The 26,293-nt window shown below is 40.6% G+C and overlaps 2 protein-coding genes across 2 annotated transcripts in view; both read left to right on the forward strand.

Annotated features, from left to right (window-relative positions):
• The first annotated feature begins 4,081 nt into the window (after positions 1 to 4,081).
• On the forward strand, positions 4,082 to 5,279 carry LOC6564601 (lipopolysaccharide-induced tumor necrosis factor-alpha factor homolog). The gene is made up of 3 exons (XM_001991231.2): positions 4,082 to 4,390; positions 4,745 to 4,892; positions 4,969 to 5,279. Exons 1-3 carry the CDS (start codon positions 4,093 to 4,095, stop codon positions 5,087 to 5,089), a joined length of 567 nt encoding a protein of 188 aa, XP_001991267.2. The 5' UTR covers positions 4,082 to 4,092; the 3' UTR covers positions 5,090 to 5,279.
• A 4,017-nt stretch (positions 5,280 to 9,296) lies between these two features.
• LOC6564600 (probable serine/threonine-protein kinase tsuA) overlaps positions 9,297 to 26,293 on the forward strand; it is a 45,577-nt gene continuing 28,580 nt past the window's right edge. Inside the window, exon 1 of the mRNA XM_043216233.1 lies at positions 9,297 to 9,829. Coding sequence (XP_043072168.1) covers positions 9,514 to 9,829 — 316 coding nt within the window. The 5' untranslated portion in view covers positions 9,297 to 9,513. The remainder of the gene's footprint in view (positions 9,830 to 26,293) is intronic.

Consider the following 26,293-nt stretch of genomic DNA (forward strand, 5'->3'; position numbering starts at 1 on the left):
AGCAAAACGACCGATTTCACCACGCGGCTATTTATGTGGGTCATTCACGCGAAAAGGATGCGACGCCAGCCCCACCAATTTCTCCATTCGTCCGCATCCGCATCCGCATCCGTGTCCCGTGACGTTACGGCTGCGTGTGTGTGTGTAATTTACTTAGAAATAGATACAGATACTCTAACCGTGTGGAGCGGCAAAGGGTCGGAACGGGGCACGGGGCACGGGGTATCCTGACACACATGTAAACGTCGCTACTTGAACCCTTGATTGCGGTGGTGACGCTCGCCGGTCGCCCATTGTTCGACTTGAAGCTTGGGCTAGAACCTTGGAGCTTGGACTAAAACTTATAATCATAGCATCATCAACAAAATTATCGTTTTGCCACAGCACGGACCGACTGAAGACAGAAGGAAGAATGTGAAGGGAGGAGCGGAGACGAATAGAAGGCATCGCACAGATACACTCGCCATTTAAGAGCATAAAAGCGAAACGTGCTTGAAATGTGAATTACTCTCACTCACACAGACACACACACACACAGACACACACACACACAGACATACACACATTGTATTCTGTGCACTTGAAGTGGCTGAGTGTGTGCGTGTAAGTCGCTTTTTGCTCTTTGGTTGCTTTGGCTCATAACTTCAACTATTTTACACGAACGAACGAGCGAACATTTACTTTACTTTACTTTACTTTACTTTACTTTACTTTTTTCCAGCACGCTTTCCTTTTATTTACTTATTTTAGTGCTTACTTCCGTTCGCTCACGCACACACTCACACACACACACACATACATTGGCACTTACAAAGGCACACCTACAATGTTTTTGATGTTTTTTTTTTCTTATTTTTTTTTTTAGCAAATTAACAAGTCAACTGTCTTCCAGCTGCTTTCTTTTGCTTTGTATTAACGATTAAGTGCAAGTCTGCGATTTTTAGGTTCTTCTTCCATTGAAAAGTCCCCTGTGAATGGTTCGATAAGTTCTGTGTGATTATTGCCTTAAGTGCCGAGAAATTGTACTTATTCCACAGGATTAACTGGCATTCGACCAATTTCCTTTCAGATGTTGTGAGCAATTTCACATTTGCCATTCATTCTGCATGGCTATGTGATTTTTTCTTCGTCTTCTCGTTATATATTCAAATATAAATTATTATTTTCTTATTATTGTTTGGGATTGTGGACAATTTTTAATAATTTCTATATATATATATAGAAATATATATATAAAATGACTGGCAATCGTTGGCCGTTGTCATAGGTATACAATGTATTTGATGAGGGATTGCAGTCTCTCAAGTCTGCTGGCAACCGATGCCATTGATTTTTATTCGACAATAGCTGTATGCTCGAGTGTGTGTGCCGTGTGTCGGCTCTGTGTGTGTAAGTGGGCTTGTGCCTTAATAATGATTTCGTTTAATTTCAACACCAAAATCCGCACGGACGCATCACGAAGAGCGCAAATACTTCGACTCCCACGAAAATTGGGTGGGTGTCTGGGTGGGTGTGTTTGGGTGTGTGTGTGTATGTTTGGCTATGTGCTCCTTTGGGTACGTTCGTGCCTCAATGAGTTCGCCTTTTGTTCGTTTCGTCGACTTCCGCAGTCGAAAACCTTTTTGCGCTAATTGCAATTACACAAAATATTGTTTACACACACTTTTCTCAAGCCGCAGTGTTCAACGCTCAATAACATATATAAATGAGCATGAGTGCTCAATTGTAAATGAAATAGAATTCGTCAGAAAGAGAAACACAAAAAGACTGAGACAGAGCTAGAGACAGCGAGAGAGAGAGAGTGAGAGAGAAGGAGAATAAGAGGTGTTGTGTATGTAAAACAATATAAAGGGAATCAGTGCTTAATTAGTAAAATGATGACTGGCTCGTTTGGAAATGCCGTTTGTTCTTCGCCAAATACACCAAACTTATCAAATATTTCGGAATTATTTAGTATTTATGAGACAATAAATGAAGTAAGTGGGCCTAAACCCATTGTGGAAATGAGTGCAAAGTGATCTCAAATTAGCATTACCGAGTTAAGTCAATTTAAAACACAATTCTTGATGAGCTGTTTTCATGTTATTTTCATCGAAGTGAAACAGCACCAACTAATCAAATGGTCTTGAATTAAGTGTCGCAATCTTTAACTCAGGTGTTTTTGTTATATTTTCAAGTGGTATTTGTGCACGCAACTCCAGCAACTCCAACAACAGTTGCCATCAAAACCAGTTGGCAAATTGGCTGCTCGGCAATCGGATACCTAACGTTTATCGATAAGCTTCGTTCAGTTTTCAGTTTTTACAGTCAAAAGCCGAGCAACAACGGCAAGCAAACATCAAAGCGAAACGAATGAATTTCAAATGGACTTCAAAATTTATGCAGTGCCAAGTGAGGAATAAAAAAGTCATGCTTGAATTGCCATCAGGGGAGACATGGAGATAGAAACATACTCGTATAAGGGATGAGGGATGAGGGATGGTAGATGGTAGATGGGGACCGCTAGGAATATGAATATGGGATCAACGAGCAGGATTCTAGTGTTCCGAGTCGAGATTAGGAGCAGCTAGCATGCAAATTATATATATATATATACACGGATATGAATACAATTTTTACTGCAGCTATTTAGTTTTTGTTCGCATAAATTTCCATAAATGCGTAAAGGTAATCAGGAAACGAGTTGCAAAACTTGATCAAATGCAAAATGGGCCCAGAAACTTCAATCAACTTGCAACTTGAGTTCCCAGTTTCAATCTGTCTCTCTCCCATCCATTACTCTATGTTGTTGGAGAGTTCCTTAGAACAGATTGAAAAACTTGAACCAAACACAAACACAAAATTCACAAAACAAACCACAACTCACGTGGCCAAACTGAGACAAACGCAGTGCACTTTGAACTCAACTCAACTCAACTCAAAATGAACTGAAGTCAAGTCGCGCTGGGTTCAGGGATGGCAAACGCTTTCGATTCTAATCGAATGGATTATAAGCAGCGGAAATCCTTAAGTCCGATTAGATAAGAATTAGAAAACAGTATCATGCAAAGAGTTTTTCTGATTATCCAGCATCTAATCGTAATACACTTAAAAAAAAACTACTGGCAGTCATTTTTGCAAAATTCTATAAATTTATATTTATATTAAGCTTGAATATATTTATTAAAATTTCGTTTTTAATTATTAGTTTTTTTTTTTAATAAATCGATAGCATCAATAAGATCACATATTAGCCATAATTTTAAATCTTGGGGCACAAAATTGGGAGTATTTATTCATTTTCCGAGCACGCCGCCAAAAACGGGTATATCCAACAATGTTCCAATTTGATTTTGCTTTTCGTTAGCAATTTTTGCAAATTTTTGGTTTTATGGGTGTCGATAATTAAATGAATCGACGCGAGTAATGAATTTAAATGCCAAAGTGATTATAATTGTGATTGGCTTAAAATTAAAAATTAAAGGCCACAACTCACAACATTATTTGTGTGCATAATTCATGCAGAGAGATGAGCACAAATCGTATAATGCTTTTGTGTGTGTGTGTGTGTGTGTGTGCAACCCTGGTCAGGATGTCGAGTAACCGAGTTGCCGAGTTCAAAGTAAAGTCCAGCGTATGTCAAGGGTCAAGCAAATATGTACGACCAGAATATGCGATGGCGCTATGGACGACAACAACAACAACAACAAGAGCAACAAGAGCAACAAGAGCATAACAAGAGCATATTACAAAAGTTATGTGCCGGAAATGAAACGGAAGCTGACAATATTCACTGGGATTCCGGCCGACATGGCGCATACGTAACGTGCAAAATACGTGACGTGATACGTGATACGTGAGATGAACGTGACATGCGAACTGTCATCTGCTCGGACTCGCAGCAGTTCAATTATGTTGCAACTGCAACTGCAACTGGAACAACAACAGCCACAACTGACATAACTGACACTTATCGGCAACTGTTTTCTAAGTTTTTTTTTTTTGTTATTTTTTGTGTGAGCATTTGCTGAATAAAAGCTGTGAGCTGCATTTACGCTTAGCCAAATGGCAGAAAGTAGCCATCAGCCGAGCATGGCCGATCTAAAGCATCGCATGCTGTACCAGGGCCAGGATCCAAGTCAGCCGGTGCTGCGTCCAAGCCGTCAAGACGCACCCATCGCAGACCCACAGTATCCGCCAGCCTACGATGATGCCATTATCCAAAATGCGACAACTTTGCACCAGAGCAATCCACAATCGCACAGCGCTGACCGTCGCACCTTCTTTGCCGAGCCCCAGCATTTGAGCAGTCAACTGCTCGATGAGCGGCCTGAGCGGCATCAGCTGGCTGAGCAGCCGACACAGCAGCTACCAATTGATGGGCAGTACTCGAGTCTGCCGCAGGTGCGCAGTAAGTAACCAGAGTTGAACAGAGTCAACACAAAGTCTCAGAGACCATTAGAGCTAGAAACTTTCAATTTGGAGAATAAGTTTTTGTTGGCTATGCACAAATCAAGTTCATTTCAGTCCATAATCAACATCGATATAGACAAACGCATATTGCTTTCTAATTCTATGTATTCGATGTACTTTGACAAAATATTGATCATCTGTGTGAATAACGCAGACGTGTTCGATCTATGACAAGTAAATATTTGGGCTTGTAGGCATCTACTAGCCGGGCACTCTCGACAACATATGTTTAAATGATACTTAAATGATGCCTAAATGATAAGCTCTCTCTCTGTCTCTGTTTGTTGGATAGGCTTCGTTGCGTTGGCTCCGCAGCCTCAGTTCGGACTCCAGGCCTGTCCGATTGTGTGTCCTGCTTGTGGCAAGCAAGGACGCACACGATTGCAGCGCACGGCGAATATGAGGGCCCATTGCTGGGCGCTCTGGCTGTGCTTATTTGGGTGAGTCTGGCGAGACCAATGCATACAATGTAACTGTCATACTTGACACAATTCTCCCCATCCCCCATTTGATTAGCTGGTGCTGCTGCGCTTGTTGGTATCCGTATCTGATGGATAGCTGCCGGATCACGAGGCATTATTGCAACGCCTGCAAAACATTTCTGGGCGCCTATCATCCCAAAGATTGTTGCCACTGACTCTCTGAGGATTCATCCAAAATGAAAAGAAACTTCAGAATAACATCGACATTTTTCTGGATTTTCCAAATAATTTCTAAAATGTTTAAAATAAGAAACGTTTAAGAGTTTTTACATAAATGCTTTAGATTTGTAAGATAGCAAAAAATGCAAGCTCTTATTTATTTCATATACCCATCAACTAAAGATCATAAACACTGACTTTAAAATAAATGTCTGGCTTCATAGCACAATTAATCTTGTTTATCGATTTTCGATTTTCGTTTTTGGTTTTTTGAATTGTCATTTTGTGCATTTAGGCGTTGTGCGTCGACTTTATTGCTTTGCCAACATCCTGGCTACTAAAAGTGCTCTGCATCCTAATCGAAAAACTGCCCAAACAGACGCTGTATACAGCGGCGCTCCAGACCAAAATGGAACAGGTTCCATCCGCTTATTGAAACTAATGAGGGTCAAAATTTGGTGCTGCTGCGTATCTGTGGCCCGTGCCTTGGCTCCAAGCTGCAAGTGGCTTTCCATCAGTGCGACGCCGGCAAATTGAATTTGACGGCAATTGCATTTGCGCCACGCTTTTTGCCGACTGTTGCTGCTGCTGTCGCTGCTGCTGCATGAGTTATGCCACACAATGCAGAAGCGGCCAAAAAAAAAAAAAAACAGTGGGAATAGTGCTACTATATATTGTCCATTGTCCACTATCCATTATCCACTTTCCATTGTCCATTGTCCATTGTCCATTGTCCATTGTCCATTGTCCATGGTCCACCTCCGACGCACTTCGCGCGTTGCTAAATGTACGTGCCACACCCCCAACCCGCCGTGCAAACCCAATTAAAATGTACCGCTGCGAGTTGCATAAGCCAGTCGGATCGGATTTGCCCCATACGTCCAATTAGACTCGGCCTCAATCTACAACAACAACAACAACAGCAATCGATCCATCAGCAGCAGTTATTAGGCAACAATTCATAGCCGCATCCGGTTTTGGGGTTTCAAATGCACCTCTCTCAAAAACAAAAACAAAAGGAACAGGCACAAACAAAAAACAAAACAATATAGTCAATTAGTTGTCCGATTGCCACTAATGTAGACACAAAGCGAATTACATTTGGCGTCAAAAAAAACCTTCACTCCAAGCCGAAGGCAATCAGCAGAAGGATATATAAAACGCGCTATGCAAGTAGTCCAGTGTTCAACGGCGACTTCATAATAATAAAAATATATAATGCGAAAACAATGACAACGAGCTGCCAACAAAACACAGCAAACAACAATAACAATAAAAACAGCAACAAGAACAACAACAACATCAACCAGCAACAGCAACAGCAACAACAAAACGGAGCAAACAAACAATTGGCGAGCTGCGTTTCAGCGTGTGCCAGCAAAATAAGTTGGCAACTTTAATTAGATTAACTTGCTGGGCGCACAAACATTAATATCAATGGCACTTCAGCTGACAGGCCTGGTCTTTGGCTAATAATGTGTTTGTGCTTGTGTCGCTGCTGTTGCTCTTCTTCTTCTTCTTCTTCTTTTTGTTCTTGTTGTAGTTACACAGATGCGCAACTGAATATGGCTGCGTGTGTTGTACATATCATGATGTACACATATATGTTAATGAATCTAACGTCGAACACTGTGAAATACTTTTCATATATACTTAAATATATATTTATATATATATTATAACTTGACGTTTATATTTATTCAGAGCTTTGTATTTAATACAGAATATATGTCCGCTTCATGCATGCACTTATACTACGCGATTCAAGCGACCAAAAGCGACTGACTCTTACTTCATGAAAGTAGCTTAAGCAAACCATCGAAGAAGGTCTTGATCATAAGAAACTTACAATTACCGTTGCTCGCAGGCAAGAACAGATTAAGACTACAAAACGGGAATGCAAGACAAGCTGCGGTGTACATAGGCAAATACTCGTACAGTTATTTCCAATATAAATATTCCATTTGGCTGATTTGTACATCCATAGCGACAAGTATGGAAGAAATTGCTCGAAGACTTCTCACCAAATCAGTTAACCCACAGTGGAGCTTATGTAAATATGTCCTTGACATATGTATATATGAGTTCTTGTCTGACGAACATTTTTATATAACAAGTTGTGCGCACCAAACTGACTAAGATCAGTATCGGAACCTGATGAATTTGTGACAACGAGCAGCAATTGATATTGGACTCTTATTTCTCAAAAACTGTTAGGGTAGTTATTAGATTTTTTTTAGTTATTCGTGAAATTTATATATCGGCTGGATTATGCCGACCATACCCAAAGATTTACCTAAGCAGTGAACGTTGCAGATAATAGTAGTCGTAGTATTTATCTTAAAAGATCGAAAGATCTACTAGTTTCGGGCAAATATTAACGGATTATGATAAAATGAATGAATTAGAAAAACGATTCCGATAAATATAATATTTATATGCAATTGTATGAGTGAAATCAATAAACTAATACAAATATATGCTAGGATAATATATAATCATAAAATATGGCATTAAACTCAATTACTCCATCCGAGATTCAAAATTCGTCCCGAATACAAAATATCTATATGGCGTTTTTGGGGCTTGTGTCGTTATTGTGCTGCTCAGCGCTATAGCCACATAATAAGATAGACACAGGCACACACATATGTACACACACACACACACACACACACACACACCGACATACATACTCATTTAACGGTGGCACTTTGGCATCGGTCTGTTTGCAACTGTGGGCGACGTTTTTCTCGAAAATTGACAAATTTTGGCGGCAAATGTTTGCGCAACATATTTACGGATATTTGCGGCGTGTTGATTTGTTGATTACGCTCAGCGATGCGTAATTTGAGCCAGAGGCACACGGCAGAAGCAGCAGCAGCACCAGAAGCTGAATCAGACAGACAGTCAGACAGACGGACAAACTGACAGTTGAATTAGAGCGTAAGCGGATGCAGATACAAACGTATGCGAAGCCAAACGAATGGCTAATCAAATTAGCAAGCAAAATCAATTGCAAATATTTTAATTGCTGTCGTCGTCGTCGTCGTGCTGTGATTCGGGGAGTATTCGAACTAACTGCTGGCCACTCACTGGTTGCACATCCAACTCGATGCCAATTGCGGGTCAAAAAAAGGGGAGGCAGTTTAGAGTTGGTTGCAGTTCAAGCTGTGGCAACTGGGCGAACTGTCTAAAAAGGTCAGTCAGTTGGAACTGGACAAAAATGATGGAGACACGGCGTAGCAAGCAAATGGCCTGCAACGTCTGTCGTCCTTAGTCCTTAGTCCTTTCCGTTGCAGGACTCGCAGGTCTCGAGCACTCGAAGCGCTGATATCCATATCGAATCGTCTGCCGACTAATGCCGTTTTTTCCTTCTGTGTGCGACGCTGAGTGTGCGTGTGTGTGTGTGTGTGTGTGTGTGTGTGTGCTTGTTATGGTGCCGGCGCAGGCGCCGCACGAGCGATGTGGACGAGCGCGAGCAGGGGAACAAGGACGAGGACGAGGACGGGTACGACGACGAGCACATGCTTCATTCACTAAAAACAGCGCTCGGGTTGTTCGCCGTTCTCGGTCCGTTTGGCAGCTCGGGCTGCTCGCTGCTCGGCTTAAAGTTACGAGTTGCGAAAGACGAGCGTGTAGCGATTCCTTTGCTGCCATGCCATGCCATGCCATGCCAGCCATGCCATGCCATGCGATGCGATGCGATGTTGTGTTATGTTATAGGACTGGTATCGCACACTGCTGGCTCAATCGCGCCTCGCACGTTGGCCACGCAACACGTCGCGTTCAGTGGTGGTGTCCTGCTTGTCAGAGTCCCAGAGTCCTTTCATTCTGTCGCTTGCCGTCAACGCCGGCTTTGCTAAACGGCGTCACTTGCGATCCGCAATCGCCACCGTCGGCAGCCACAAGCCAGAGGCCAGAAGCCAAACTCAAAGACCAAGCTGTGTCCAAATAGCACAGACTAGATATATACGCGCTGAGCATATCGATATATATATAAATATATATATATATATATATGCATAGATTGAAAAACGTTTTCTTCTAATTCGTTGGCATTTGTTTTTCTTGTTTTTGTTTGCGTTGTGTGTTGTGGTCGAAGTTGCCGCCTGATGGCCGCTCGGGGAGTCCAAAGCCAAGTACAACATTAAGTGGTGTCTGTGTTTGTGTGTTTGTGTGTGTGTGTGTGTTCAGTGTGTGTGCGTGTGTGTGTGTGAGAGTGCGTGACGAACAACAAAAACAACAACAGTAAGAGGAACGGCAAGACAACAGTACATTCAAAGTCGGTTGCTGCCGCGTTATATCCGTTTCCGCTTGCCGCGCCGCGCCGCTCTTTGCGCATATCCTGCAATTACCAAAGAGACTCGAAAATCGGCTGGAGACGCCTTGAGGAGGCAGCGGTGGCAGTGGTTACACCATGCACGTACCAACAATGCCCAAAAGGCGAACGCTGCTGCCCCAACCCAGCCGGGTGACCACCCGTCCAACGCTGCTTCTCCTTTTTCTGCTTCTTCTACTGGCGGCATCTCAGCCAGCCAAGGCGGCCGGAAATGATGCAATATCCCCTGCCAGTGCTCGCCGCCATCGTCAGGCGGAGGCGCCGACGTCCGCTCGGTTAAAACGTGATGCCAGCACCGAGGACACTGATTCCAATGGGAGCCTACCAACAGCTTTAATGCAGCAGAATCAGCAGCAGGCTTTCAAGGATTTTGATGTATCCGCTTATGTGAACGGTAAGTGAACCAAGGCAACAACAACCATTGCACAACATTATCACTTAATCTACTCTTGCAAAATCAACAACTTAAACCCCCAATAAAAATACTCACGATTACTCTAATTACGGAGTCTTCAACCAATCCCTTAAGTGCACTTAGCAATAAATCATGCACTGAGTGAACGTATCACTTTCATTTAAGCTAAGGCTTACATCAAAAAAAAATGTACAAATGAAAACTTGAGAAAAATATATAAGATTGCCGTCAACTTGTTTATCATTGCTCCACACACCGATGAAAATTGACCAAGATTTGGAAAATCGAATTGAAATCCAGAAATGTTCTAAAAAAAAATGAATTTTTGATTGGTTGTGATTATGTATTTGTCTAAGTGGAAATATCTATCTAAAAGAAAATCCATTTCATAGTCCAAATACTCAACTTGACTTAACAGTTGATATATCTGCACAAATTTCTAATTTTGATTTGATCAACAACAAATTTCAAAGATATATATTACATTTTCAACAATTATAATAAATTAAATTGGCTGACATTAGAAAAATCTTGTATTTTGCATTTAAGTAATGCCAAAGTTCGAAGTCTCTTGCCATGTTATTTGAGGCACCATTTTGGTTAGCTTGTCCAAAGTTCGATGCACATCTATTTAAAACGCACTCAAATGCAATTGGGCACAGATTTTTGTTCAGTGCACATAATTGGCCATGGATTCCCATGAGCTGTCAGATGTTTACATTTTACATGCCGACCGATTGTATTTATGTCAAATTGCCATTTAAATACAGTTAACACTGTTTCTAATGTGCTTGTTTTAGGAATGTCATTGTGTGTGTGTGTTTGAATAAACTCACACAAGCAAACAAACACGTACACACACACACATACACACTGATGATGAATGTTATACGCATATGAATATGCTGGGACAGAACTATTTAGGCCAGGCACAGTTGCATTAGAAGCATTCACACACCCGCAATTAAAATGTGAAATTTATTTACAACACTTGTAACTGCGTAATGCAATTTTGTCAGTATCATATATGTGTACACACTGACGCAAGGATAAGGTCACTGATAGTGCCGTCCAAACAGTTACTGGCAATTACATTGCGCATACGCTTCGTTGCCCACTCAACATCAAAAACCCCCTTTCCATATGTTGTTTATGTAAATATACATTTTGCAGACTATCAATATATTTAGTAGTTCATCACTTCCTTCTGCTGGCCCCTTTGCGAAAACAAAATAAACCCACCCAGCTTGTTCGAAAGCAATTAAAATGGAAAACAATTCAGAGACATATCTATATATATTATGTTGGGGTTAGAACGAGAGAGAGAGAGAGTTGAACATTTTCATGTTTTGCGCAATTGACAAAAAAATGCAATAATTGCACTTGCATCTGTCACTGCAACATTGTAGAGCTTGTCACTTGTGTCATGAGACAACAACAACAACAACAGCAACTACAAAAATAACATCAGCTACACTGTCAAAATCAAAATCATAAATATTTAAAAACAAAGAACCCAAACAAACAATATCTCATAATTTGAATTGTTTAGATTATGAATTTCAATTTTACACACACACATAGTTCACATCGATGTTTGTCCAAGTCTGTGTTGTTGTTTCTATTTGTTGACATATGAAAAGTGTGTAGAGAAAGACTTGACAAAATATATATGTATGATATAGCCAATAAAGATGCCAGCCCGATGGGCAAATATCAGCAATTCTATCCTGATGAACCTTGCAATTGGGCAACCATCTTCAGATCCATATTCATAAGCAATTGCTTGATATTTACATCAATATGCAGACATACATGTATATGCATGCATTTGTCTGTCTCAGATGAATATTCGATATTTTACGGTGATTTACTGAGACTGCATTAAGATTATTGAGCGCACTTTATTGCTCAGTGTATTCAATTCAGTGCATTGCAACTCTCGATATTTTGGTTTCAAGCTGCAATTTGATTTGTCTTCTCCAACAACTTGGAATATTATTATTGTTAACTTGTTGCAGTTGCCACTGCTGCTGTCATTGTTGTTGCTGTTGCTGTTACTGTTGCTATTGCTATTGTTGTGTGGCCTTCCGTTGTCACCTTTCGCTCATATCTGCATCCGTTTGCCATAAATTATGGGCGCACATTCCACAATCACAATTTGGTTATGGCCATGGTTATGGTTATGGATATGGGTATGGAATGTAGAATGTAGAATGGCCCATATGCGAGAGGCGAATGCGAATGCGAATGCGAACACGAATTGCATTGTTTGTTTTGTTTATGTTTACACTCAGGTGTGTTCTGTGTTCCATTCTGTTCAGCTGTGTGTGGCTGCTGCTGCTGCTGCTGCTGCTGCTGCTGCTGCTGCTGCTGCTGCTGCTGCTGCTGCTGCTGCTGCTGCTGCTGCTCTTGTCGCTGCTGTTGTTGTTGTTGTTTGTTTGCGTCTCGCCGCTTTGCTATTCATAAGCCGCGACAGGCCATGTTGACACTTTTACCCACCTACCTACACTTACCCACACACACTTATCAACACACACACACACACACGCACACACACACACACGCTGACACAGTCGCACCGCAATCCTGCGTTTACATTTGAACAGACCGCAGTTAGAGGAAAAAAAATCGCATTTGCGAGGTCCAACACAAAACTTATAGAAGTCAACTGATCATGATCGTGATCGGTATCGTTATCGGTATTGGTATTTGTTGGGTTTTTAAAGCGGCAAAAAGTGATGCACTAGGTTTGGCGGTTAGACTAAGAAGAATTTATTCAATGTATTCTTAAGTAAAGGTATCGAGCGCAGTATCGATATCTTCTGTTATTAACATTAGTAATCGGAATGTTGTATTGATCTTTTACATATTTTCAACAGTATTGAATTGTGTACATTTTTTTATAAAAGTTAGTTTGATTTCAACTCCAAGCAGCTTATTTAAATTGCCATAGTAAGTAAGGGTAGTCAAAAAATATGACATTTTTTATGTCTATATCTGCTTATATTTATTTATTGATCTGTATTGATCGATTGTTGTCACATCGACGTACAGGCAGACACTAAGGAATCCCTTAGCCATCCACAACCACAAATCAATAATGTGTTTTTTGTTTTTAGTGAGTTTGACAGCAAGTAAAAATGATCTAGTCGAGAGAGCTGGACTTGTAAGTAGCCTGAGCCTGGATATACAAACAAATGATCAATATTGTGTCAAGATATATATCTACTTACCTCTAAATTTTTAAGAGTGTGGCTTGTATATCCTGATCAATAATTCATATATAATACTTTATGGGATCGACGATGCTTCCTCCTGAAAGTCACTTTTAAGTGAATATTGTCGAACTGTGTGTGCAGCCTGCGCACAAATATTGGTGCACTATTTAAACCTGGCCATAAGCTCAGTGTTAGCCATATTATTGTTGTTGCCGATTCCGCAGCTTGTCCTTTTTTTATAGATATTTTTTCTTGCGCTTTATTTGTTTGTTATTTCTGCCGCCAACTCTGTCGACCTCACCTCCTCCCCAAGGATCACTTGTCAATGTCTTGTCACCAACTGTGTGTGTGTGTGTGCCTTACTTGGCTTAGTTCTCAACTGTGTTTTGTTTGCGCTGCTGCAACTGTTTTTGCTGTTTTGTTTTGTTTTGTTTTTTTGTTGTCATCTTAAAGTAGATAATCAAAAGTAAATAAAAACATTTCACATTGTCTGCGCTCGCAGAAATGTTTCAGCGATTAAATCACCGTCTACAGAGTAAATAGATTTTCTGTGCGTTTTTCTTGTATTGTTTTGTGTTGCGTTGCGTTGCGTTGCGTTGCGTTGCGTTGCACAACTGTCGCTTGTCTATTGTTAATGTGACAGCCGTCGAGCTTGAGTGGCATTAGCCACATTACCCACACCACCAACCAACCAACCACACAGCACACACCACACACCACAAACCACTCACCACTCACGTTATCAGTAGCAGCTGTAGTGGAACTGGTATTTGCATTAAAAATTTACCACTAAAACAAAATGCCTCTGCGGACATTTTATGTGAATTTTATTTGTAAGCCGAATTAGGAAGAACACGTTTAAGTACTTAGATAATCATTGGCTCAGAAACATCCTCATTATATATACACATATATATATATATAATAAAATATAAATGTATACATATATATATATATATATATATATATATACAATATTGACCGTCTGTCACTCAGTCAGTCAATCAGACAGTCAGTGCTATAATTATTTGCATGCTTATTACCCAGATTAGTTCACAGGTTGAAAGCAGAATCAGCATCTGAGCACTTAATTAACTTGGAAGACAATTTGATTGCACCAATTAGGCGCATAATGGTATTCAACATTAAGATAAGCATATAAATAGATAATCAGAGGCGCACACACACAAACTGACACACTCCGACAGATGGACAGACAGACAGGCAGACAGACAGACAGACAGATAATGGGAATGTCCTTAAAATCCCCTCAGCTTACGAAAACATGGCTCATCTTGAACACTTCTGACTGTTTGCTTTGTCTGTAATGTCCATTTGCATTGGCCATAATAATGACTTGCTGTTATTTCTTTTCTTTTTTTTACCAAACAGTTTATATTTTGGAATTTATTGACGCAATTAATCGAATCAATTTTCTTGGAACACGTACATTTCAAAGCCGTAAATAAAAACAAGTCAACACTTTGCCATCGGCTGTAACCGACAGAGAAATACTCCGATGCCAATATAGCCAGGTTATTTTGTTTAGAGCTAGAGTTCCAAGTTAGATAATCTAAGCTCTTAAGTTGTAGGACTTTTTGGTGACTGTAGCTTTCAAGTCTAGCCATCAAGTATGTCAACCTTTAAAGGGAATTAGTGGTAAGATACTTTTCAAATGTGGCGACAATTCTCCAAAACTGTAGCCGTTCAGATGTTTTTATCGATCTTAAGAGAAGATCACGAGCAATCTATGTTTCTAACCTAAGGTGACTCTATCTTTAAAACTGTATGAAATATATATGAAATTTGTATGTTAACGATTTTCTAGCGCCCCAATTTTGGCACTTTGGAACTGGCACAAACAGGTCTTTTAGGCCTTTTTAGGGTGTAGAAAAAACTAGATTCTGTTTGCAGATCTGTGAATTTATTTTAATGAGGAGCATTTGTATACATATATATGTATATATATATATATACATGTGTGTACATAAGTATAACAGGAAATGTATACACATAGTGGTTATGGGAAATGTGCTACCAAAACACAGCTCTCGTTTTCACGGCTCAGCTCACATTTGTTCCGATTACACATGAGTCAAAACACAACCCCCCCTCCCATCCCAAACCCTCCACGCACGGCCTTAAAAAGGGGAGCACAAAAGACAACAACATCTGATCCAACTCTATTATTTTCTTGAGCGACACACAACCTTAACTTTAATAAACATAATTAGTTTGAAATTTGAAGCTTTATGCATTAACTAGCTGTAATAATGGCCATACTTTAATTTCTCAGTGTTTGTTTGGTTTTTGTGTTGACAAGGACGTATTCAGTTTTTCCAGGAAAGGGGGACGGGTTTTGGGAGGCCTTAGGGCCCATTATACTTTGTACAATAATGTTAATTTCATTGATGTGACAAGGGCTCAACTCGTGTGTGCTTTTCTAATGATCCCATCAGCTTAAGGTGCCAAAGTAACCATAGAAACGGATTGCCATTTGTGCCTTTCAACTAAGCACACATACATATATATGTATGGAGCATTTGTATGCATTGGAATTTCATTTACCTGCTGCCTTATAATTAGTCATAGTGTATTTAGCAAGCAACCCATTGGGTGTCATTTAATTAGCAAATGCATTTTGGCCAAATTACATTTATCGTTGACGTTTATGTGCACATGTATATATGAGTGTATCTCTGTGTGTGTGTGTGTGTGTGTGTGTGTGTGTGTGTGTGTGTGTGTGTGTGTGTGTGTGTGTGTGTGTGTGTGAATGGGTGTGTCTGTGCCTGTGTCTGTGTGACCTGGGGTTATGTGCAATGCGTAAATCAAAGCCCAGGCCGTCAAGCCTATTTAATGCAGATGCTGCCCTTGTTAACTGTCTAATTATAATTTTATTTTTATTTGCAAGCATCTTGTGCGCTTTTATTAACAGCCAGCAGGACAGAGAAAGGGAGACAGAGGCGGAGATAGAACAGAGAGTGTGTTGAGACATACAGAGAGAGAGAGAGAGAGAGAGAAATGAGTATTAGCCCTACCCTTGTCAAGTCATTAAGGCTGTCTTCCTCATTCTACTGCTGGGTGAGTTTGCTTGCAGCTTAGCTAGGTTAAAGGCTCAACCTTTACTCTACTCTGCTCTTAGCGTCAGTCGACTAAATTAAAGTCAAAGGCAAAGTGCAACAGCAACAGCAGCAACAGCAGTAAGACAGTGTCCAAGTGCTGTCAATGCTCGAAACAATTTGGGACCACGTTGCGAATGATTAATATAAATCGATTCACCCAGCAGACACAGACAGAAAACAAACACAAAAAAGAAAGCGTGCGAAATGCACTTGACTTGAAACAAATAAAATTCGATATTATTTTGATACGACATGAATTAATTCGTATAAATTCAGCTGCAAACAAATTTCAGTTTTCATTCTCGTGGAAACAATCACATTTGAATGAATTGAATAATTATTGTTACTTTTTTATTTGAATACTAAAAACAAGAAACTCAAAATGTATTGAAAGTTTAAAAAAAAGTTATGGCTCTGCGAATTGTTTGATTTTTTTAAATCCAGCTCGAGGTGAAGTGGATGCTTTTTTCCAAGAAAACTAATTTTCAAATACAAGAAATTGCATTTATTGTTCGAAATAGAAGTTTTCACACACTATAGTTCCGACGATAACTGCCGATGGCTGTTCAAAATGCTTGCCAATATCTTTCTATTCAAGTTGGCAGCCACCGTAGGCTAACTGCCGTGTGCCTTAAGCGGGGATACTGACAGAACCCAAAAAAAAAAAGAAGGGGAATCGCTTACTGGCTGCTTACACACTTTGCCACTTCTGCTGCTGGCGGTGTTTTCGGGTATGCATGGCGCAAAGTGTCACATTACAGACATGGGACGGGATGGGCGATTGGAATGAGAATGGGCCGCAGGGGCAGCAGCAGCAGCAGCAGCAGCAGCAGCAACAGCATCAGCGCTTTAGCCACGCACTCGGCTCTCAACTTGCCCCGGCTATCAGTTGCGGTTTGCATGTGCCACCAACAACAACTGCAGCTACAACAATGCCAACAATACAGCTACAACAACGAGCGAGTGACGGCAATTTTCGTTTAGTATCGCTGGCAGCGGCAGTCGACAAAAAAATAACTGCACAAAAATCGCGTATACGCTTCAAAAATTCAACAGTCTGCAATGAAAACGAAACAGCAGCAAAAAAATGCGAGTGGGGGGGAGTACTGGAAGGCGGGTATTAGGGGAGACAAAAAGGGCAACATTTTAACCATTGTTGCAGCAGCTTGTTTAAATTTTATGCGTTGACTTTTTATACATGTTCAACTCACGACATCAGCCCCCACTCGACCCCAGTTGGCTTTCGACTGTGGCACAACATTTTGATGTACGACGACAGCTTTGGGGACACAAGTTGCAGCGCACACACACACATATATATATGGGCGCAGGTGTCTGTACCCCTTGCCGCATGAGTCGGCAAACTTCACAGGTCCAAACGAAGCCAAGGACCTGGCCATCAGAAACCGGGCGTGTTAACATTTATGTACTAGCTGCTTTAAGAGACCGGCATACAACTGCAGCAGCGACTGCGACTGCGACTGCAACTGCAAGACGAAGACTGAGACTGAGACTGCGAATGATACTTCAATAATTCATGTCTCAGGGAGCTGCTTTGAATGCCGGATGCTCGCAGTGCGCGGACGGAAATTGAAAACTTTATGCCACTGCCACAGCCACTGCCACTGCCACTGCCACAGGAGAGAGCTCTCGCGAAAACTCAGTTGCTGCTGCAGTTGACAGCGGTCGGTCTGGATGGCGTTCAGTGGTCGAGAACAGCTCAAAAGAAACTACAACTACAGCAAAAGAAACGAGCATCATGTGCAGAGCTTTATTATGATTAGCAGTTAACTCCATCTGCCAGACAGACAAACAGACAGACAGACAGAGAGGCAGACCATCAGACGGACAGCGAGACATCCAGTTGGGTATGTCTGAGGACTGGGTGTTATTTAAGCCAATAAACGCTCACAGTACCAAGCTGAAAATCATATCATAAATCACATAGAGATTTTAATGTGTATACTCAAGTGAAATTGATAAATATATCAAATAATACGAGCCGAACTTCGTTCATGGCATACACAAAGAATAAATGTTATGCAAGGTGCCACAAAGAGACAGAAATGACACAATTATATATTTATTCATTTTGTTTTTTATTTTTGGTTGCGAATTTCGTCATAGAGTCGATTTGTATCCAGAGTCGAATCGATTTTTACAGAACGCGATAATCGCGTTGAAGGTCACTCGCCAAAGTAAGAACAACCTTGGCCTCTGCTCTATGGATGGGTGGGTTGGTGGGTTGGTGGGTTGGTTTGATGACTAGAAATCTTTACAATCTCTCTGCTATCTATAATATATATGTTTACTTTGAATGTCTCTGGCGCACAAGCTGTTTTCATTAGATTCATGTTTTTTATGTGCAAAAATGCAATTGAATTGCAAGTGAATAATTGATATGAACACTTAACAAGTTAAAACATAAACTATTCAAACTCTCGTAATTATAAACAATTTTCAAGATCATCAAAACTGCGCACAAAAACAAAAACAATGATGATGATGATGATGATGATGATGGTAAAGATGATCAACATTTAAGCTGCTCGCCAGCTGTGCTTTTCCATTTCCACCATATTATCGAAGCCAACAAAGTTATTAAGTGGCAACATTTAGTTACTTTTGTTTTTATCGCTAACAACGGGTGGCAGAACAGGGCAGAACAGGGCAGCACAGAGCAGCACAGAGCAGCACAGAGCAGGGCAAGGCAAGGGTCTCAAGCTATTGAGGGAAAAGTTTGCCAAACGAGCAAATAATCAAGCGAAAAACTCAAAAATCAAATGACAGTGATGCCATAGGCAACAGCAACCAGCAAACAGTACAAAGCGAGAGAGCGAGAGCGAGAGAGAGAGAAAGAGAGAGAGACCAGCTTACTCTCTCCGGCGGGAAAACGAAACAAAAATCGTGAACAGAACAAATCGCGCAACTGGGCGCAACGTACTGAAACAATAAAATAAATTAACCTTGAAGTTCAATGTGGAAAATTTAGTGGTGTTGTCAGAAGTCGCGCCCCGAAAGCCGCCTCAGCAACCGCCCGCGCCCCCGCCCCCGCCTCTGCCCAAGAAGCAGTCATTGTTGAGTCGTTATGCAAAAAGTAACATAAACAAAACGTAGCGCAAAGTTCATAAAATGCCAAGGGAGAAGTCGCGTCTCCGCCGCTTGGCTGCCCACAGACAGAGACAGAGTAGAGCAAAAGAGTTGGCACCAACCACCCACCCACCCACCACGCACCACCCACCAACCACCGCCCACCACTTAATACCCAACACTCACCAGCCCACCCACATCTTTCTGCCCGATTAGGCACACACTGAGACTGTGGAAAGGGGGTCGTGGGAGCTGGCAGGTGATTGTGGCCAAAGAGCATCTACACACACACACACACACACACACACACATCTAAACTACACAAATATACACTGTAAAGGACTTTGAACGTTGTTGAATGTCCCTCAAAATATATGTGTGCTTTGCATGTGTGTGGGTGTGTTGTGGCACAGCAGATCCCAACAGCAACGGATCGGCAGCAAAGCACACATAATTACTCATAATGGAATATTGGCTTGCATTATTTATGTGGCCAGCATTTCACACCGAAAACCCATCAGCAGCAACAATAAACAGAACGAAAAAAACCACAAAAGCAAATTTAAACGCACGTATTTTGCCTAATGACAACCGCAATTCTAATACATTGTTGCCTGTTGTCCCTCTGCAAATGCGACAGTTCTCAGGCGAACGGAGTCCATTTACATAAATGATAATCCTTCACACACACACACACACACACACACACATACACGGACCCAAACACACACAGACACACACAGACATGGTGTTCACCTTTGAACTTTGACCACATCAAATTAAATAAAAGGTTGGCCAGCTCGCACGGAAGTTCAGTTTTAGTTCGAGTTTGAGTTTGAGTTCGATTCGCTTCTTGCCTCATCGTGCCAAATTCGATTAAATAAAGACTTACATGCCCCAAGACTGCGCTAATCCCTTTAAAAAAAAGGCACATCGATTTTCTAAGCCACACTTCAAAAACACATTCAATCCAATTAAGATTAATTCTGCTTCTGTTTTATTTGCTGGTAATATTCAAATTCCCCTGCGCTAGATGTGAATCTTAAAGTATACGCGACTTTGCCGTGCTTATAGATTATTTCCGTAAATTAAATCTCTTCTCCATTGCTATATTAAAAACAAAATAAATTAAATGCTAATCGAGTGGAAAAAATAAAAGTCTCTCTGCAAATACACAATTGAACCGATGTTGCAACAAATTGAACTATTGCATCGATCCTTAAAAGTAGCCATATAATTTAAAAAAAAAAAATGAAAAAAGACATATAAAATTATAAAATACGATCAATCATTCAAGTGAACTCTACTAGGTATATGCGCTCAGCAGTTTTTGTCGTAAAAGGTTCAAGGTTCAAGGTTCAAGGGCACAACTGGTGACGCAGTAGCGCAGACCAATTGACTAATGACGTGTAGACAAAACACGGATACGGATATTACATCATGTTACAATATATACTATCGATACCATCGTGTTTAATTCAACTGAAAGTGCAAGTTTCGCTTAACCTAAAAACAGCTTCAAACTGACTCAACTTCGCCAAGAATATTATCTATGTGCAGCGACAAGAACACAAATTGAAGTGGCATATCTGTGTGTGTGTGTGTGTGTGTGTGTGTGTGTGTGTGGATATGTTTGCATTTGTTATTGTTTGCCTCAAGTCATTGGCTCTGTTTACGTAATACATTTCACATTTGTGCCGATCTCCGCACCAAAACTCTCACCTGTTACCACCTTCCGTCAGCTTTGAATGGTTTGTTGTAAGCTGAAAAGGGTTTCATATTCGCATTAGCATTTAAAGTTACATTTGCAGTGCGGTTTTCAGTTTTTGGGCGTGTATTTTAATTGTGTTGACTTTGTAAATGATCCATTCATAATGCTCCTTGAAGGCATCGTTTGTTGGTCGTTGGTCCTCGTCCGGGCCCTCGTCCTGGTCGTGGTCGTGGTCGTGGTCCGTTCAACTGTTACTGCCTGTTTTTAATGGCCACAGTTAAGCTGGTCAAAAGCAGCAGTAGCAGCAGCTGAAAATCGATAATGAATTAATTTCCAGCATAAGGCAAATGGCCCAGACAAATTTATGGCTGTGGGCAGCAGCAGCAGCAGCAGCAGCAGCAACAGCAGCAGCCTGCATATTTGCCTGGCCTTCATGTTCACAGCACGCCTTGCCTTCCCTTCCCTTGCCTTGCCTTGCTCAGCTCCAGCTCCAGCTACAGCTACAGCATTTAACGTTTACCACATGGATATTGGGCATCGTCATCGTCATCGCCGTCGCCATCGCCATCGCCATCGACACCGCATCCCTCACCTGGGCGGCAAACCGCTAACCGGCAAGCAGGCCAGGCCAGGCCAGCAGATTTTTAGCGAGCTGGCCGCAGGCAGTCTCAATTACAATGAGCTTTGTGACTGTTACAGCTATTCGCACTCACACTCACACTCACTGTGATACAAAGAGAGCGAGTTTGGCCCGATAATCCCTAGAGTAAACATAAAAAACCAACAAGCAAACAAGCTCGTAAATATGAGTGTGGGCTCAGCATATATATATATATATATATTCATGTATATCAAAAACAACAACAAAGAGCTTCATCATATCTATCGAACACATAAATAGATAATATATTGTATGTGTATATATAGTAATCCAATAAGATATGGTCAGATTCCGGTGGCATATTTGCTTTCGATATGCTGCTCAATTCGCATAGCAAATGATATGTTAATAATAAATGTGCAACCTTTTCCTTTTTCAACTTTTAATGTCATGACTAGACAAGTGAGAATGCCCTAGTCGAGAGTGAGTGAGAGAGAGAGAGTGAGCTCGACTAGCAGATACCCTGAACCCAAGCCTTAAATGATGTCAAGGAAAATGATTAGAAAAATGTATGCGATTTTATTGCTATCGGAAATTTGCTTGAATCAATCAATATTCAAGAAACGGAAAGAGTTATCAATAAAATAAAATTTTCATCAAAAACAAATAAAAATAAAATATATACGTTTGGTAAACGTGAGATTTAGATTTGAATTAAGAAGCCTGTGGCTCTTTTCGATCGAACTATATATATCTCATAGGCTCTTAGATAGGGCCTTCTGTCTGCCTGTATTGCATAACTTTGCACAATTTCAATATACCCCTTTTTGGCCATTATCAATGGGTTTATTTGTGTATGCTCAGAAAGGTATGCTACACATATGAATATGTCTATGTAATTGATTTTGAATGTGCAATTTGGAGCTGAAATGAGTGATTTAAATAATGCATAAGCATTAGTCTGCTTAACCGTTCTTCCCAACTCTATTAGCAAATGCCATTTTTAGTTTTCGTGTGCCAAGAATAACGAACAACAAACAATATTCAAAAATGTACACAAAGCAGGAATTAAAGATTTCGAAATGCTTAAATATCCAAATGGGTTTCGCATTTCGAATCAATTCTTGTCAAGATGTTTGCAGACCAACAACACTCTTCGATATACCAAATACTATTTGAGTTGACAATATTTAATAATAGCAATTTTTCAAAAACTTTACGATATGAGCATGTTCTTGGGCACACTCCAAAGGAGCGACAAGGTTTTGGGTCGCTTTGATGTTTGGCATGCGGACTGACAATGATTGCACTGTCATTTCAATCTGTCTTCTGCTCGACCCAAGAAGTTTTGTTGAACTTTCACAGCAGGGATTTTCCACTTATGCAACCAACGAGTTGGTTTCAGACTTTCCCAATCCGAATATACAAAAACACACACACACACACAGATACACACAGATACACACACATACTTGTATGTCTATCTGCCTTCCTGTGTGTCTTTCTGGAAAGTTTCAACTGTTTGCTTAGGCGCCAAGTATTTGGAGTAGTTGTTCAGCCAAACCGCTCTTAAAAATGCAGAGCAATTTTGCTTGGCGATGGGCATTTATCATGATGAAAATTCAGTGATCAATCAATAATTCAAGTGTAAGATATACAGATTAAATAGAAACCATGTTGGCATTAAATAAGTTCATTCTATGCATAGGCAAATATCCAAATATCATATCGATATTTAACGCATTATATTCCGTCAATCTTAGCCAATATCACGAATTCAATTTTGGAAAACATTTGAAACTATTACGGAAATTTGAGTTCGATTTACCAAGCCAAACATGATCGTCATTCTGCCACATTTTGTGCAGAATAAGTTGGACTCTAAGTTTGGTGTGCACAATCAGAAGACACCGCTCGAGGAGACAACCACATCTGTGTGTCTGATATCTTAATTAGAAAATTATATATACAAACAAATTTGAAGTTGCGGTTTATTTGATCGATTGACCCAATTCAAGCATTATTTCCTTATTATTATATTCTTATAAGCAACCTTAGAGTTTTTCTAAAATGTGCATTTTTAATGGCTGTTAATGCCTCGACAAGCACAGCTGTCCTGCACACTTGCAGCTTTTCCACAGTTTAAGTCACCTGACACGTCTCCCCCTCGCTGGCAATTAGGGGCAGTTACAAGTTTCCAACTCGAGCGCAGCTATTAATCAATTATATTTGTATGTAGGATGTGGATTGGCGATATTGTACACATGTATGGCGTACACGTAATGCACATATAAAATGTCAGTTGACAGTCAGTCAGTTCGTCAGTTAGTCAGTTCGTCAGTTCGTCGGTTCGTCAGTTAGTTAACTGGCACAAGTCACGGCAAGCAATTGCATATTAAATGGCAATCGACGAGCATTAAATACTAATCTCCAAACATGTCGTTTCACTCGAACCGATTAAGGGTTCAATTTGACATCTCGACATCAGCAATTAAAGAATAGCTTCTATATCTACATACATACATAAATATGTATAGAATATATATATATACATATATATATACATATGTGCATATAGTTATTCCTCACTCGACGCTGCTGGCATGTTATTAGGCTTAGAGAGGTTGGCTTCTCGTGTGGCAAGCGTGTTTGTACATGCATTGCACCTGTAATTATGCGCACGGCTGACACAGATTGCACACCACGCCACTCTCATGCACACACACACACACACACACACATATATATATATATACATATAGTTGCACATATATATTTATAGCCTACTTAAAGTTAGTAGGCGTGAATATAAACAGACTTTCGGATGTCGACCCCCACGACATGTAAAACACTAAGATACTCTTTGTGGTTGCCTGACAGGGTATATTCGGCAACGCTATCTTTGCCTCTATCACAGTCAATTACATTGCACTCAATTTGATGTGACATTGTTATTAATACTTAATCTCTCAATATCATTGCCTCTGACTGTGAAAATCTCCACGCTGAATTCCGACGGGATTTGAATAAAATTATAAAATGCTCAAAGCAACCCTTAGTTGAAAATGATGTAGTATCCAGGAGAAACATGTCCAGAACGTCGTCAACACCCGCCAACGACTCTTGCATTGATGGATGCGAAAAATTCTCAATAATAAGTTAATAGCTAAACAAAATTGAGTGTTTGTCTATTCATCAAACAAACTGTGCAGGGTATTTAGCAGTCGACTAGCTCAGTCGATCAGCTGTTGTGTACAGTTGTGCCTTGACATGCAAATTTTGCAGCGGCAAATTTTGAAGCAAAAAAATGCACAAATCACGCAAAACGAATGCGCGAAGTCTACAAAAATATAATGATATATGTAATGTGTATATATATATATATATATGTATATATATATATATGTATGTATATATATATATATATATATATATATATATGTAGGTGCTACTGTACTAAATTGGAGCATCGCATGCCACGCGACTGCAACATATTGTTGTTGCTATTGTTGTTGTTGTTGTTGTTGGTCTTAGTTTTCGTCTAGTGAATGTTTGGTGAAAATTCAAGACTTGAATCGCAAGCAAGCAAGAAAGCAAGGAAAGTAGTTAAGCAAAATGCTGGCAACTACTACTGTTGGCAGCGAAAAGAACTTAAAGTAGGTTACTTACCGAAAGCAGCTCGCTGCTGTGCATGCTTCAGGCAATGCCTTAGCCGGACGCCTCGAGGCTCCTCTCGTGCTCTAATTGAGGCAACAACAGTAGCAGCAGCAGCAGCAGCAGCAGTTGCAGCGCCAGCACAAACTTGCCGCATGTACGAACAGTTTGGTGCATAATGACAGGCACGCCGGCATGCATATTTATGTGATGGCGGAGGGGGATAGGGGATGGGGGATGGTGGTTGAGGAGAATGAGAATGGCTAGGCTGCGGGGGGCAGGTTAATGCGTAAACGTCACGCTCTATTGGTGTGGCCAATGTTGCACAATGCCAAGAATGCCAAGTCGTGACGTTGCAGTCTCAACTTGTTGTCAGCTTTAATTTGCCACTTGCGACAAATGAATTTAAAATTCGCTAATAATTTATGTAAATATAAATATTACTTAACTTAAATGGGATTAAATTATATATTTCATTTAATGCTCATCAACTATCAAGCCAACAATCTACTCGAAATAATTTCAGTTATATTCTGGATCAAAAAAGTTGTCAATTTCCTTGCGTGAAATGACACCGTGAAAGAATTACGTGATTCAAATCAGTTTGATTTGCAAATGTTGTTTGTACGGAGTCCTCTTTTAAATAATTCGCACTTAAATTGCTCCACAAAGCAACACACACACACACACTCGCAGAGAGAAAAATGGTGCATGCTTTTAGGCAGCAGCTTGTGGCAATTCATGAGTTTGGCCGTCGCAGGTGTTCGCCAATGCACTTTTAGGGCGCCAGCAAGCGAATTGCAGGTGCGGCCAAAGCCAAAGCCAAAGCGCCGAAGGCAGAAAGCAGAAGGCAACAGAAGGCAGCAGGTGCAAGAAGTTTCAACAACAAATCAAACAAAACGCGAGCAACAACAACAAGAACAGCAACCACTAAACACACACACACACACACAAGCACCTGCATTCACACACACACACACAACCACATACACATGTTGAGGCAAGCGATAAATGCATTGAAATCGATGTAAAAAAAAAAGAAAA

Source organism: Drosophila grimshawi, unplaced genomic scaffold, assembly GCF_018153295.1.
Source record: "Drosophila grimshawi isolate 15287-2541.00 unplaced genomic scaffold, ASM1815329v1 contig_848, whole genome shotgun sequence".
In the NCBI taxonomy this organism is placed as follows: domain Eukaryota; kingdom Metazoa; phylum Arthropoda; class Insecta; order Diptera; family Drosophilidae; genus Drosophila; species Drosophila grimshawi.

Bases quoted from the DNA above. Each gene is read 5' to 3' on its own strand.
- LOC6564601 (XM_001991231.2), top strand. From the start codon at position 4,093: ATGCTGTACCAGGGCCAGGATCCAAGTCAGCCGGTGCTGCGTCCAAGC. The intron at 4,391-4,744 runs GTAAGTAACCAG...TTTGTTGGATAG, and splicing joins GAGTCTGCCGCAGGTGCGCA to GCTTCGTTGCGTTGGCTCCG. The intron at 4,893-4,968 runs GTGAGTCTGGCG...CCATTTGATTAG, and splicing joins CTCTGGCTGTGCTTATTTGG to CTGGTGCTGCTGCGCTTGTT.